Source organism: Melopsittacus undulatus, chromosome 5, assembly GCF_012275295.1.
Source record: "Melopsittacus undulatus isolate bMelUnd1 chromosome 5, bMelUnd1.mat.Z, whole genome shotgun sequence".
NCBI lineage: Eukaryota > Metazoa > Chordata > Aves > Psittaciformes > Psittaculidae > Melopsittacus > Melopsittacus undulatus.
In genome coordinates this window covers 73087041-73101187 of record NC_047531.1, presented here as the reverse complement: position 1 = coordinate 73101187, position 14147 = coordinate 73087041, and the positions used below count along the sequence as shown (strand labels likewise).

At 37.5% G+C, this 14147-nt stretch overlaps 1 protein-coding gene across 1 annotated transcript in view; it reads right to left on the bottom strand.

Annotated features, from left to right (window-relative positions):
* DCN (decorin) overlaps positions 1-14147 on the bottom strand; it is a 40800-nt gene that overhangs the window by 9476 nt on the left and 17177 nt on the right. The window contains exon 3 of the mRNA XM_005147937.3: positions 11406-11518. Within this exon, the coding sequence (XP_005147994.1) occupies positions 11406-11518 (113 nt within the window). The remainder of the gene's footprint in view (positions 1-11405; positions 11519-14147) is intronic.

Below are 14147 nucleotides of genomic sequence, written 5' to 3'. Positions count from 1 at the left end.
CCCTGGGCAACTCATGCCAGTGCCTCACCACCCGAACAGTAAAGAACTTCTTCCTTATAGCCAATCTGAACTTCCTCTGTTTAAGTTTGAACCCCTTGTCCTGTCACTACAGTCTCAAATGAAGAGTCCCTCTGCAACATCCTTATAGGCCCCCTTTAGCTACTGGAAGGCTGCAGGTTACTATGAGTACTCCATGTAATGTCCCCTTCTTCAGGCTGAGCAGCTCCAACTTTCTCAGCCTGTCTTCATATGGAAGGAGCTCCAGTCCCTTGATCATCCTTGTGGCCCTCCTCTGGACATGCTCCAACAGTTCCATGTCCTTTTTATGTTGAGGACACCAGAACTGCACACAACACTCCAAGTGAGGTCTCACAAGAGCAGAGTAGAGGGGAAGGATCACCTCCTTCAATCTGCTGGTCATGCTCCTTTTGGTCCAGCCCAGGATACAGTTGGGCTGCTGACTCATGTTCATTTTCTCATCGACTAACACCCCCAAGTCCTTCTCCACAGGGCTGCTCTGAATTTCCTTTTTGCCCAACCTGTATCTGTGCCTGGGATTGCTCCGACCCAGGTGTAGGAACTTGCACTTGTCATGATTAAACTTCATGAGGTTGGCATCAGCCCACCTCACAAGTATGTCAAGGTCCCTCTGAATGGCATTCCTTCCCTCTAGTGCATCAACAGAACCACACAGCTTGGTGTCATTGGCAAACTTGCTGAGGGTGCACACAATCCCACTGTCCATGTCACCGACAAAGATGTTGAACAAGACCGGTCCCAACACTGATCCCTGAGGGACACCACACGTTTCTGTTCTCCAGTCGGACATTGAGCCATTGACCACAACTCTTTGAGTGCAGCCATCCAGCCAGTTCTTTATCCACCACGTCAAACTGATGTCTCTCTAATTTAGAGACGAGGATGTCATACACGACAGTGTCGAGTACTCTGCACAAGTCCAGGTAGATGGCATCAATTGCTCTACCTCTGTCCATCAGTTCCTTAGCCCCATTGTGGAAGGCCACCAAATTGGTTAGGCAGGATTTCCCTCCTGTGAAGCCATGATGGCTGTCACCATACACCTTGTTGTTTTTCATGTGCCCTAGCATGCCTTCCAGGAGAATCTGCTCCAAGATTTCCCAGCCACAGAGGTGAGACTGACTGGTCTGTAGTTCCCCGGGTCATCCATTTTCACCTTCTTGAAAATGGGGGTTATATTTCCCTTTTTCCAGTAATCAGGAACTTCACCTGACTGTCATGATTTTTCAAGTATGATTGACAGTGGCTTAGCAACTTCATTCGCCAGCCCCTTCAGGACCCACAGATGGATTTCATCAGGTCCCATGGGCTTGTGCATGTTCAGGGTAACTAAGAAAATTAGCTCTGTGTACAGACAGGAGAGAAAAGCCTCTGTGAAAGTTCTGTTATGTGTAATAGGTGGTCTCCATAAGCCTCTGAGCATATTACTGTTAACTCTCTTATTTATTAAACAAACATGACATAAAAAGGGTGAAGAAAATCTCATTACTGTCAGAAATGCAGTGTCAGGTAATAGAAAGGATTTACAGTATGATACATACCAGAATGAATCTTATAATTCCATCCATTTGCTAATTCTCAGAATTACAGTGTTGCATGTTTGCAATGAATTAGGTAGAATGGGCTGTATAAATACAGATATAATACCTACTTATATTTTTAACTAAGGAATAGCTATAGAGCATCTTTGTTCACTAATTCCATTGTGCCATTTTCAGAATCAGAAGACAGCAATTGCTGCTAATCCAGAATTTTTTATGTTGCATATACTATAGCTGACATTAAGCACATTTTAATATTTTCAGAATTACACCTAGGTATGTTTTTTGGAAGGAAATTGAACATTCAACTCTTTCCATAGTCAGTTATGTAATCAAACAGTTCAAATAAGTGTATCAGCATCTGTGACATCACCTATCCATCATGGAAACTGGACAAGAGGTGAAAAGATGATTTAGAATGCTATTATTTGATGTGTTTTTTTTTTCCTGATGGACTCCTCTTGCACATCACCTTGAGGAAACCAAGCAATGTGTATTGTACATGATTCCACCGGGTATATGTAAAGCTGAGCATATCTGGTTTTAATTTTGTATGCTAGCTAGCAATAACACATTTTCAAGAGGAGGCAGAAGAGGTCACTCACAGTTCAACAGGGTATTTCCCTAGCAATAAGCCTCTCTGAAAATAAATATATTGGCCAGTGGAAGCCACGGCCCCAGCTCTCATCTATTTGAACCCTAGTTATAAGAGCTGCTATGAGAACACATGGGGTACACACAGGGTGTGGTTTCCTGAGTCATCATTGCCAGAACTGTAATACAGATGTGGTCTTTGCCTGTAGTATAATACAGCTACCTGCACAATATTAGGCTACGAGCATCAATCCAGTTATTATGAGGGGTACAGCTTGAATTATGTAGATAAGCCTCTTTCATTGTTTTTTTTTTTGCATGATAATTGAATAACTGAATTTGCACTGCCAATTACATTTTTTTTCTCTTAGCTTTACTGTGGATTTCTTTTCCATAGATCCCTAAGCCAATATTCAACAAGTTTAGACTCAGCTTATGCACTTGAAATTTTTATACTGCATCCTGCTTTGTACTGCTCTGTCATTTATTTCAGCTAAAAGTCTGTCATATTTTTTCTGTTTCATTTATTTGTTTTATTATAGTTGCCTTTTAGTTAAAAATTTTTCAGCTACAATTATCACAGCTGATGCTCTGATGTGAAATATTTCTTGCTAGAAATAGATAGAAATACATTCAGCTAGGCAGTGCTGTGTAAATGTTCTCTTAAGTAGTTGATGTTAAGAGAATTGCTACAGCTCTTCAGAGCAGAACTTATAGTCCTGACCAAAACCAGAAATTATCTATGCATATAGGATTAACCTGTTCTGCTTTGCCAATGTTTTCTCTTGAATATGATCATGTTATCTTGTGGAAACTTATATCTTGTTTTATTCAAACATTCAGGAAGTCTCTTAGTTAGAAAGGACAGCATCTATCAACTGTGTGTTTAAAAATACTGATTTCACAGTGGGAATGTCTGTACAATGATATAAGGTGGGAGGGTATGACAAGGCCATAGTTCTGGTGCAACATTTTTTATACCAGTATAACATTTCCCATTTACACCCCTCTCTGCCAGTCCCTGCTCCCAGTATTTTAAGCCTGCATTATTTTTCCACACTGTTGTGCAGCCGTAAAGAAGAAAAAATAAACCCACACACTAGAATTTGCAAGAGAATTTTACTGTCTCCCAGAGCAACAGCAAATAATGAGGATAACACTCCAACATAGCACCTGGCAAGCCATACCCCTGGGTTCCTTTTCCACTTCACAATAACTCTATTATATGCAAGACTTCAAGAACTAAGTTATTAGCCCTAGAGCGATGCTGTTTACTTTCCTCAGAATGTGCCCCGTATGGTTTGGATGTAACAAAAGTTAAACCAAACCAAAATAAAATAAAATGAAAAACTCAGGGGAATTTAGAGGTCAATGAAAACAGGAACTGGAGGAGAAAAACCTAGGGAAAACATCTGCAGGCAGTGTTATTAAAGGAAGGGATGTTAGGCAAAAACATGCCACATGGACTAGTTATCCTGAGTAAAGCCCAGATGGCATGATGGGGCATTATATTATTTTTTTTAAAGGACATACCAACATTTAATATAGGGCAAGAAGTACTTTGAAGGAAAATTAAGGGTCAATCTGAAAGTGCTGAACATGGCATTTGGCCACAGATAGTACTGGCAATGCTGCTAATATAAGATGATTTGGCAGAAATCTGACAGCCCGGAACAGAGCCACAGGAATAGATACTTTTATTCAAAAATATATCTTCTTCCATGCTTCAATTTTTTTTTTTTGTGGAAGGAAAAAATATTTCTTTTAAAATAAATGCAATTTCTCTCCATCCCACAAAAATCAAAAGGCTGAGCGCATGAAGTATGAATTTACAGCTTTCAGCATGACCTGATATGGGTGCGAAGATATCTAGCCAAAGGTGAAAATAGAGGCAAGAAAGACAGTGAATAAAGAGGCACAAATACACCAAGTATTAAATACATCACTTAGGCCTACAGAGTTCATAGCAGTCACCTATGGATAAGAGAAAAATTAGATTTCATCCTCATTTTCTTGAGATAAGGCCTTTTTGCTTTGTTATATATAATATGCAAACATTGCACAATAAATAATTGAACCATAAAATCATAGAATCAAATAGGTTGGAAAAGATCAAGTCCAACCACTACCCCAGGACTGCCAGGACCATCACTAAACCATGTTACTGAGGGCCTTATCTATATGGCTTTTGAACACTTCCAGGGACGGTGATTACACCTCTTCCCTGGGCACCCTGTTACAATGCCTGATCACCCTTTCTGTGAACAAATTTTTCCTAATACACAGTATAAACCTCTCCTGGTGCAGCTCTGAGGCCGTTACCTCTTGTCCTAGAACTTGTTACTTAGGAGAAGACACCAGACACCTCCTTACTCCATCCTCCTTTCAGGTAGTTGTACAGAGGAATAAGGTCCTCTCTGAGCTTTCTCTTCTCCAGACAGAGCAACCCCAGTTTCCTCAGCCATTCCTCATAAGACTTGTTCTTCAGACCCTTTACCAACTTCGCTGCCCTTCTCTGCACCCACTCCAGTACCTCAATGTCTTTCTTGTAGGGAGGAGCCCAGAACTGAACATAGTATTCAAGGTGCAGCCTCACCAGTGCTGAGTACACATTCACTTTGTTGTAATATTGCACTGTGGTAGTACCTAACAACCACCTCATCATGACCAGCAGTTTAAGTGGTGATCAAAGAGTTAAAAAATATCCAAGCTTTGCTCCAAAGATGGCTTACTTTTTACTGAAACACCTCTGGTATTAGTGTAAAGAAAAAAAAAGAAGAAAAAAATCACTGTAAGGCAGGAATAGATGCTGGCTCAGTTGAAGTGAGTGGGAGTCTGGCCATTTAGCTACCTCTGGCCTGGTTTCTACCTCAAATATTTATTCCCAAAACAAAAAGGAGGATTCACAATTCAGGAAAATTTTGGAACACTTGTTGGCAGGCTTTGGCAAAATACACCCTGACAAACTGCAGAGGGAGCATGTAGCAATCATGTAGGAACTAGCACATGGTTGCTCTTCTTGGGGTTACCAAAACCTACAACTTTTGCCCTGTCAGGGAATGGGAAGCAGGGGACTGTATTTGTTGGTGTAATTTCATTATGTGATAATCTCAGGGGATTGTTCTGGGGGAATTATATCCCTAGTTTTGCTCTTCTTTGTTTAAAATACTTTGAAGAGAAAACTTTGCCGAAATTAAAAGTGAACTGTAAAATAAGCAAATTGTTATCAGCCATAATAAATAGCAATCTGTTTTGCCAGATGGGGATGGTACTCTTACCTAATACCAAATCTTTAATGATGCATGCGTCCTTCAGGGTTTAAACTGAAAAGTCAATCTGCCGACCCATTGGAATTTCTTTAATTTCCTGGGTTATGTATTACATTATTACCTGGGGTTTATTGCAGTTCTGCTAGGAACAGGAATGCCTTAACAACTGTAAACTCAAGAGTCAGGCATCCAAGTAAAAATAATAATAAATTTCATCCCTTTTGTTTGCCTTATGTTTTCAGTTGTTAGGTCATAATCAGAACCTGGACATACAGTCAAGCTGTTTTGCCAAATTATTAGGAGTGGACTTACACTTAGGAAAACAACAAAATAACCCCCCTAATTACACAAAAAAAATATAAGATTGAATTTTACTTTCTTTTCTAATTGTATTATAAAAGAAGTCAGAGTTCTACAAAATAACTATTCATTTTAAAAATAATTTAAAAAAATCATAAACGTTGGTAAACCTGAAGGAACAAGGGCCCCTGAATCTAAGAAGGTCTCTGAACAGAATTCCAGATCGTATGTCTCCTGAAGGTCCCTTGGTCTACAGTTTGGGCAGGAAAAGGATAAAGGTATAAAAAACCATGATGGTGTAATTATTCGTTGTTACATAAATTATTTGGTGGATCAAATGTACATAGCTAAGAAAGGCAAGGAAAAAGAGATGACATAGAAACAATGGGAAAGAGCTGAACGAATTGTGAGGGAAGGAGATGGCAAGGCATTGAACAACAACCTGTCAGTATAAACAAGGGAGGACTGTGGGAGCAGTGTGATCACTTCCACAGTACCTTGTTGAATAAACTCACAAAGCCAGGGAGCCTGCTTCAGATTAATCTATGTGATGTTTGAGCTCTCACTGATAAACCTTGTGTAACATGCACAGATGACAAGGGAGCAACTGTTCTTACATAAAAAGATCTTTACCGTCTACACATTAAAAACATTTTGCATGGATGTGGTATGTTGCACACTCATTTCAGTGGAAAGTCTTGTGTGGTAAGCACAATGCAAAGAAGAGTCTGAGGAAATGGCAACTCTTTGAGGGAGTGCTGCATTTAAGATTTTGGTTTTTATCAGAATATTTGTTAGAAACCTACAGCTGCGTCAAGTTGAAAAATAAAAAATATATCAATCGGTCCTGTTGAGACTGAGTGCCATTGAAGAGAGTAGGAATGAAGTTCAGAGGTAGAAACTGGACAAATATATAAGTGGCTTTTTTTTACAGAATGCTGGTATTTACTAATTCTTCTTTCTATGATTCGCAGAGCACTATGTTAACTTCTCTTTTAATTGTGCCTGGGAAAAAGAAACTGAAGCTGTAATGAGTCATAAGACTGTGTTCTTTCCTTAATAATTTTTGATCTGTTAGGAGCTTTTCTGTGTCCCTGGAAGACGGTCTTAGACTTATCTTCAGTTAATCTGGGCTCTTGTCCCTCCATAGGGAGCCTTCATTTGATTAAGAATAAAAAAGGGAATGCATGAAAGTTTACTAATGCAACACATTATTTTTCCGCTTGATGTTACTACAAAGAGTGTACCGATTTATTTGCCCATACATTTAGTGTTAATAATCACTTAGTGTGGATATGGTCATAACCGCAAGCCCCAATTTTAAATCTTTGATCTCTTTCATGCAGGTTTTTTCTTTCAGTATAAATACAACTAGCATTAGCACTGTTGTATGCACAACCATGGCTTTGAGTAGTTCTGCTATCCTAAATTAAGCAATGTTCCATTTGATTTCGGGCCAACAGCAATTTTGTCTTCTTTTGCTGTACTTTTTGCTGTACACTGTTCCATTGAAAAAAATCCTGTTAGAAAAGCATGCAGTCATCATTCTGTTGTTTGTGCTGTTCTTAGGGTGATCTAATACACAGTAGTTTCTTTTTACTTTTTTTTCCAAGTGCCAGGTGTTATGCTGGTTTGATTTGGCTTTGCCACACAGCATGCAATTCCATGGGCTGTTTTTGTAGACTCCTCCTTCACTCTGCATGAGGGCTTACTCATGTAGTATTTTGGATTCGTTATTGTGTCCATGGGGTCAGCGTACTGTACTCTGTCCAGAAGTGTCAGTCTGTCTGGAAAATTCTGACAGTTTCATAGAAGATTTTTTTCCTGGCTTTTCAATAGCAACCCTCTGATTATTTTGCCATAGGTCTAAATCTGAAGTAAATTTTTTACACATAAGATAATTTTCTGAAACTGCAAAAGTCAGTCCTTGACTCTAAAAAGAAAGACTGTCTTCAATATTTTCCCTGTTCTCCCAAGTCCCCTGGTGAAAAATATTTCTTATCTTTCATTTTTAAATACTGTGAAGTCTCACTGGGTCTAACATTAACAGTTAAGCCACTTTTTCCTGGATAAATTTAGACTATAAAAATATCAAGTACACCAAAATTGTTGACTCTGGTGTTTTCTGGCAGGCAACTATTATTTGCAGATAAATATTCCCTTAGTTCAATCTAATTGCTTGCCATATTTCCACAGCTGCAAATTTTGACTTCTCTTTACTTATCAGGAGAACTTTCTGATAGAAAGAGTATTTATATAGGTACTAGTTTCTATGTATTGTGCACTCAGTGCATAAGCAATTACATTTGTGCTGAAAGAGAAGACATGGTCAAGTTATATGTAGATGAAGCCTTGGGTGATATGGTTTAGTGTGGGGTGTCCCTGCCCATGGCAGGGGGGTTGGAACTAGATGATCTTGAGGTCCTTTCCAATCCTAACTATTCTATGATTCTATGATCCTATCTTTTGCCCTTATTTCATTTTTTTTTTTTTTAGTGCAAGCTGAACTTCAGGTTCAAACCAATTTCTCCACTATAATGTCTTCTAAAACTATTACATTTATAGTTGATGATGGCTGTAGGAATTAGGAAGGAATTTGAAAGGAATATTCAAACAGAATAAACTTATTTTTTTCAATATCTACCAAAACTGGGATTTAAAGTGTTCTCTTAAGTGACCATTTCATGCAAGAGGTTAAGTGGAGTTGCTAATAGTTTTAGATTTTGGACCAATAATACTGATAATTTATGTAAATCTTCCTGGTTTAGTAAAGTATAAGAAGGTTTACTAAAGCCTAAGAAGTCAAGAAACTTTTGACCATCCCACTGTCAAGTATGATATTAACACAAGGTATGTTTATCAGGGCATGTTATTCATTATATATACCTATACATACATATATATCACACAGATATATATATATATAGCTCATTAAAACAAAAGTGGAAATGGAGATCTGTCAACAACAAACATTTCAGCTATCTTTATCTAAAACCAATATTCCCCTTTCACTGTGACTTTGTAGAATTTTTAATTGCAAGGTGTCCTGGGTTCAGCAGTAGCAGTCATTTTTTCTCCTTGGTAGCTGGTGCAGTGCTGTGTTTTGACTTTCGGGCTGAGAACGGTTGCTGATAGCAAGTATGTTTTGAGTTACTGTTCAAATGTTTAGTTTTGTTCAAGGCCTTTTCTGAGCTCATGCTCTGCCAGGGAGGAGGGGAAGCCAGGAGGAAGGAGAGATAGGACACTTGACTTAGGCTAGCCAAAGAGGTATTCCATACCACAGCACATCATGGTCTGGGAGGTAACTGGAAGTTGGCCAGAAGGGGGGGGGGTTAGCTCTCTTCAGGGTTGGGCTCATTTTGGTGGGTGGTATCTTATTCTCTTTCCTTGTTTATTTCCTCTATCACTGTTTTTATTAGTGGTAGCAGTAGTGATTTGTGTTGTACCTTAGTTACTGGACTGGTTTTTATCTCAACCTGGGAGTTACATTCCTTCGGTTCTCCTCCCCATCCCTCCGGGAGTGGGGAGGTGGGGGGGAAAAGGGGTGTGTGGTACTGCAGGAGACTGAGGTGGGGTTTTAAACCACGCAAGCTGTGCGGACTTGGTTTTAAACCATGACACAAGGTAGGATATGGGAATCATTCCCAGATATTACACAAGAAGAAGAATGGTGCCTGCTGAGAGTAAAGATGGTGCTTAGTTACATAAATGTACTGCATGAATAAATTGTTATTTTGAGAGGAAATGAGAGGATTGGTTTTTATGCTTGAGCAAATCCAGGAAAACTGCATTGTTTCGAAGGTTATTTGTTAAAAACTTATGTTACTGTTGTTCCTCTCCTGTATGATTTCCACTAGTCCTTAAGCATGTACTGGGCACTTTTGGGAGTAAGAAAAACAAATAATCTCTTCCCAGAAGAGTTAAATATTTAATTAATTGTTAAATTATACCTGCAGTAATAAAAGAAAGGAAAAATAAAAATAAAAAAACAGATTACTTCCATGAGATGACATAGCTCACAACAGCTTAACCAAAAGTAGGATGCATAAGAGAGACCCAAGCTGAGTTCCCACTAGGTAGAAGTCCCTGGGAGCAGTGCTTTTTATCTTCAATACCACAATCTAATTCATTTTTTGCTGTGTCATGAAGAAGGATGTTAAAAAATTAACATAATTGATAACACTTTTCTCTTTTTTAGCACCTTGCAAATGATGGTCACTTAAAACACAAGACTTTTCTCCAAGTGGAAGAAAACCAAAACAGGTGAACAAGAATCAGGATATTGAATCTGTTCAGCAGCCAAGAAAAGGAATGGGAAAAAAAAATCCTGGGACATCATCTTATCCTAAAAGCAAGTCAGATGACATATGATGTAGAAGCACCTATTTCTCTTTCTTGACTGAAGAGTTTATCTAACTAACACAAGTATAGACCTCTGTGCTAAAATTAGATGGCATGAGCCCAGAAACTTCTATCCCTAGAAATTTTGTAAAATGCTTCTTTTTTGATGTTGCATTAAAAGAAACATTTAAAAATCAAATTGAAAGCAATTCAGGAGATAATTGTCTATAGGATTACTTTTTTTTTTTTACCAAGTATGAGTGACTGAATGTGGATTCTTATTCAAAACAGCGCTTATTTGGGTGATGGCATTGGCATCATGAAAGGACAAAAAGCGGGAGTTGGCTTCTTGGTTGTGAATGAATAGAAAGAGGTTCTGAGAAGCCAGGAAAGAAAAGAAGTTTATATGGATTATAATAATAATAAAAAAATAAATGTAATAATATACAGAATAAATTCAATTGGTGAAATGCTAGAAAACTAACATTTTCAGAAATATTCCTGAGTTGGGGTATTACTTTCAAAGGCAAAGAACTAATAGTCTTTTTCAGAGATAGATATTTAAACAAAACAGAGGCAAGACTATGAGGTATGAATTTTAAAAAGTTTATAAAAAGTATAGAAATAAGGGAGGAGGGCCTCAGACAGAGAAACAAAAATTCAGAAGCAGAGGAAGGTAGCTGTCTGATGGAAACTTGGAAAAGAAGAGGTGAACCAGAAAAAATCTCAGAAACCAGGGAAGGAAAATATTTCAGCAAAGGGAAATGCAGTTCTGGAAGAGACTGGCAGGTAAAGGAAGATGAGGATGGAGTTTTTCTAGGAGAAAGTTATAGCAAAAACACAATTTCATGGGGCAAAATATTGAATTCAAAAGACACTCGAACTAAAACTAGCACAAAAACCCTGCTGGCAAATATATACAAATCTCTGTGAGCTCAGAGGTGGGAGAGTGAGTGGGGTGGGCAGGGTTGAGATGGATCTGCTTTTTAATAGGAATAACAAAGTCACTGTGCCAAAGGGAGTGAAAGCATCAATTAAGAAGTGGGAGAAACTGATGGAGACTGGGAGACAGGACCAACAGGAGGCAGGTAGGAAGCAGATGAAAAGAGGTGAGAAGCTTCTGTGGTATGAGAAGAGAGTTTGCAAGAGATGACTGGAAGAAGAAATAGTAGGCTGGGCTGGTGGAGGAAGACCACAAAGTATTTGAACAGTTCTCCTTAAAAATCTGGGCAGCAGCACAAACCCACATTCTCCATTTTCTCCCCACCCTTTTTTAATTTTTTTGGTTTTTTTGCAAGTGATAGTTCATTTATACACTTACATGAAGATTCTTCAAGTTCTTGAAATCTCCTTCTTTAATTTCAGTGATTTTGTTGTTCTGTAAGTCCAACAGTGTTGTGTCGGAAGGAAGGTCTTTTGGCACTCTTTCCAGACCTAGGGATAGTGAAAAGAATAAGCAATTGACTTTGAAAGAAATTTTAAATAGGGGGCAGTACTTTTCTTAGCAGCATTTACCTTCTAGTAAACACCACTTCTAGAACCCATTTCCTACAGAAGCTTATGAAGACTTATCTGAAAGTATTTCTTTCTCCAAACAGTCAAAGAGAGTTTCATTTTACTATGTAAATCAAAATTTATTTATTTACATTTCCCTTCTGCCGCTTTCTGAGTATATATCTGAGTTATAGCTTGAAGCAAAGGATTGATTTCTAACATGTTTAATTCCACTGAATTGTGTGAATAAAAATTGCTTTCAGAAAGAGGTATGGTAGTTATTAATTTCACTGTGTGTTAGTGTTTGTGGACAGAGAACATTTCCTGCTATTTAAAAAGTAGTAGTTTTGGGGTTTTTTTTCAAAGAATTATAGTTAATTACAGTAATTCCCAGGAAATATACTGTTTGTTTGACAGTAACTGAATAACTTGAAGGAAAGTCCACCTTCAAAAATGACCAACACAACAATCCATCTCCCCCTTTTTCTTTCATCTAAAACTATGTCCAAGTTTTCTGGAGAACAAATCTCTTGGTTTCACTGCAACTGCCAAAAGAACATCAGACAATTTAAATTAAAGACTCTCTTTGGGACTATTTTCTGAATAGTTGATATGTAAGTCCGATGAAGTCATGGAAATGAAATTATTTAGTGTTAAATAACACTTGGTTTACCCAGCTTTCCTTTCATACTGTGACTTGGAATAGAGCAAATCCTTTATAGTCATTCTGATTTATCATAAAATTAAAATCTTTTTTAACTAGACTTTTTTTTTTTAACAGAATGTGAAATACTTAATGAATTGTTGGTAAGAAGATTTAGAAACATTAATAAAGTTCCTAAGTGAGCATCTAACAGAAGTGGACTTCTCTGGATAGAACAATCTTTTTACCAATAAGGTTTTTAACAAATATTTCTGAAGTTATATTTGAACTCTCCTGGGAAAGATCTCTCTGCAAGTATCACCAGTGTCTCCCCGGTATGATGGTGGACTGTATGATATTGCTTTCAGATGGAAGACAGATAGCCCTATATACATATTAACACATATTAACTTTTTAAACCTATATATTTTAATATGAAGCATGTCATTGCAGACACAGTGAGATATGCTTGTCCAGAGATAAGACATGCTTTGCCCACAGAGGGTGGGGTATATACAACATTCAAAAGTTGACTGGACACAGCCCTAAGCAACCTGATCTAGCTGATCTTGCTTTAGCAGGGGGATAGACTAGACAATCTCAGTAGGTGAACTCCAAACTCAACAATTCTGTGATTCTGTGGTGTTTAACAATCATCACAAATTAAGTATTTTCACACCTGGAATCTAGGTTTCTTCATCAACATTCAGTGTTAAGTGAAGCCACCTCACTTTCAACCTTTTTAAGAATACATATATATATGTAGAGTAAAAAATATGGTTGGCTTTTATCTGGAAGGCTTACAACAAACCATGAAAACAAGTATATGCTTGGTACTATATTTAATCCTTTTAACCTACACAAAGAGCACTATTCTACAGTCACTGCTATAAAACCTCACCATAAACTCTATAGAGGCCACAGTGATGTGTTCTGGAGCTTTTTACTGCAATTAGTGATGCAGTAAGAATTCATTATAGATGTGGCTATATTCTTAAAAATTTCAGCATGCAGATGAAACCTCCAAGGTTTAAACACACCAGCATTCAAAAATTTTTAGAAGTATAATCATCCAACCTGGGATGAATTAGCAAGCTTCTACCATATATAAAATGCCAAGCTTTAAAGCTCATCCCTCATCTTGTTTACCTTACTGATACTCAGTATATGGATCCATGATATAGATTAAGATTCTTCATATTACTAAAATAACCTTTCCTTATTCAGGCATGGACTTCATTTTTACTGAAGGCAATTGCAAAACCCTCATTACTTTAAGAAGTGTGGGACTAGAGTTCCAAATATATAAAAATGTGATACCATATAATTTGTATGTTGGTTGTCTTTGGACAGTTTCTGTCTTGACTGGACAGAAATTATGTCAGCATCTAAAAATTCTTTCCCGAAAAGAACTACTTTTACAGGACTATAACTTTGTTATAAGTTCTTATAGCCTAGCAACTTTTACAGCATTTTTCACATGTAAATATAAGAAAAAAAGTTTAATTACTTGATTTCAGAGTAATATTGCTATGTTCTGGTTGTCAGTATATTTATATTACTGGTCTGGTATCTGTAAATAAGTCCTTATGGCAGAAACAAGGGTATATGAGAGCTATACAGTTGTCTTTATGTGATGCTATTGGAACTTTTCAAGAACAATTTGATTGCTACTGAAGGGATAATTTGCCAAAAACTACACTTTAAACTAAATTGCCAACTGTACATTTCAAGCATCACATATCAGCTTCTAAAAGCTCAGGTGTTATCTTTGAATAAGGCAGAACTGATAATTTATCACACCAATTAAGTTAAACATTAAATGTTTCATATTATAATGACAAAGACAAATTTAATAATTAGGTATCTATTTGTGAAAAGTGATTTATAAAACTTCCTATCTTGTACTAGAAACTAGGAGGATGT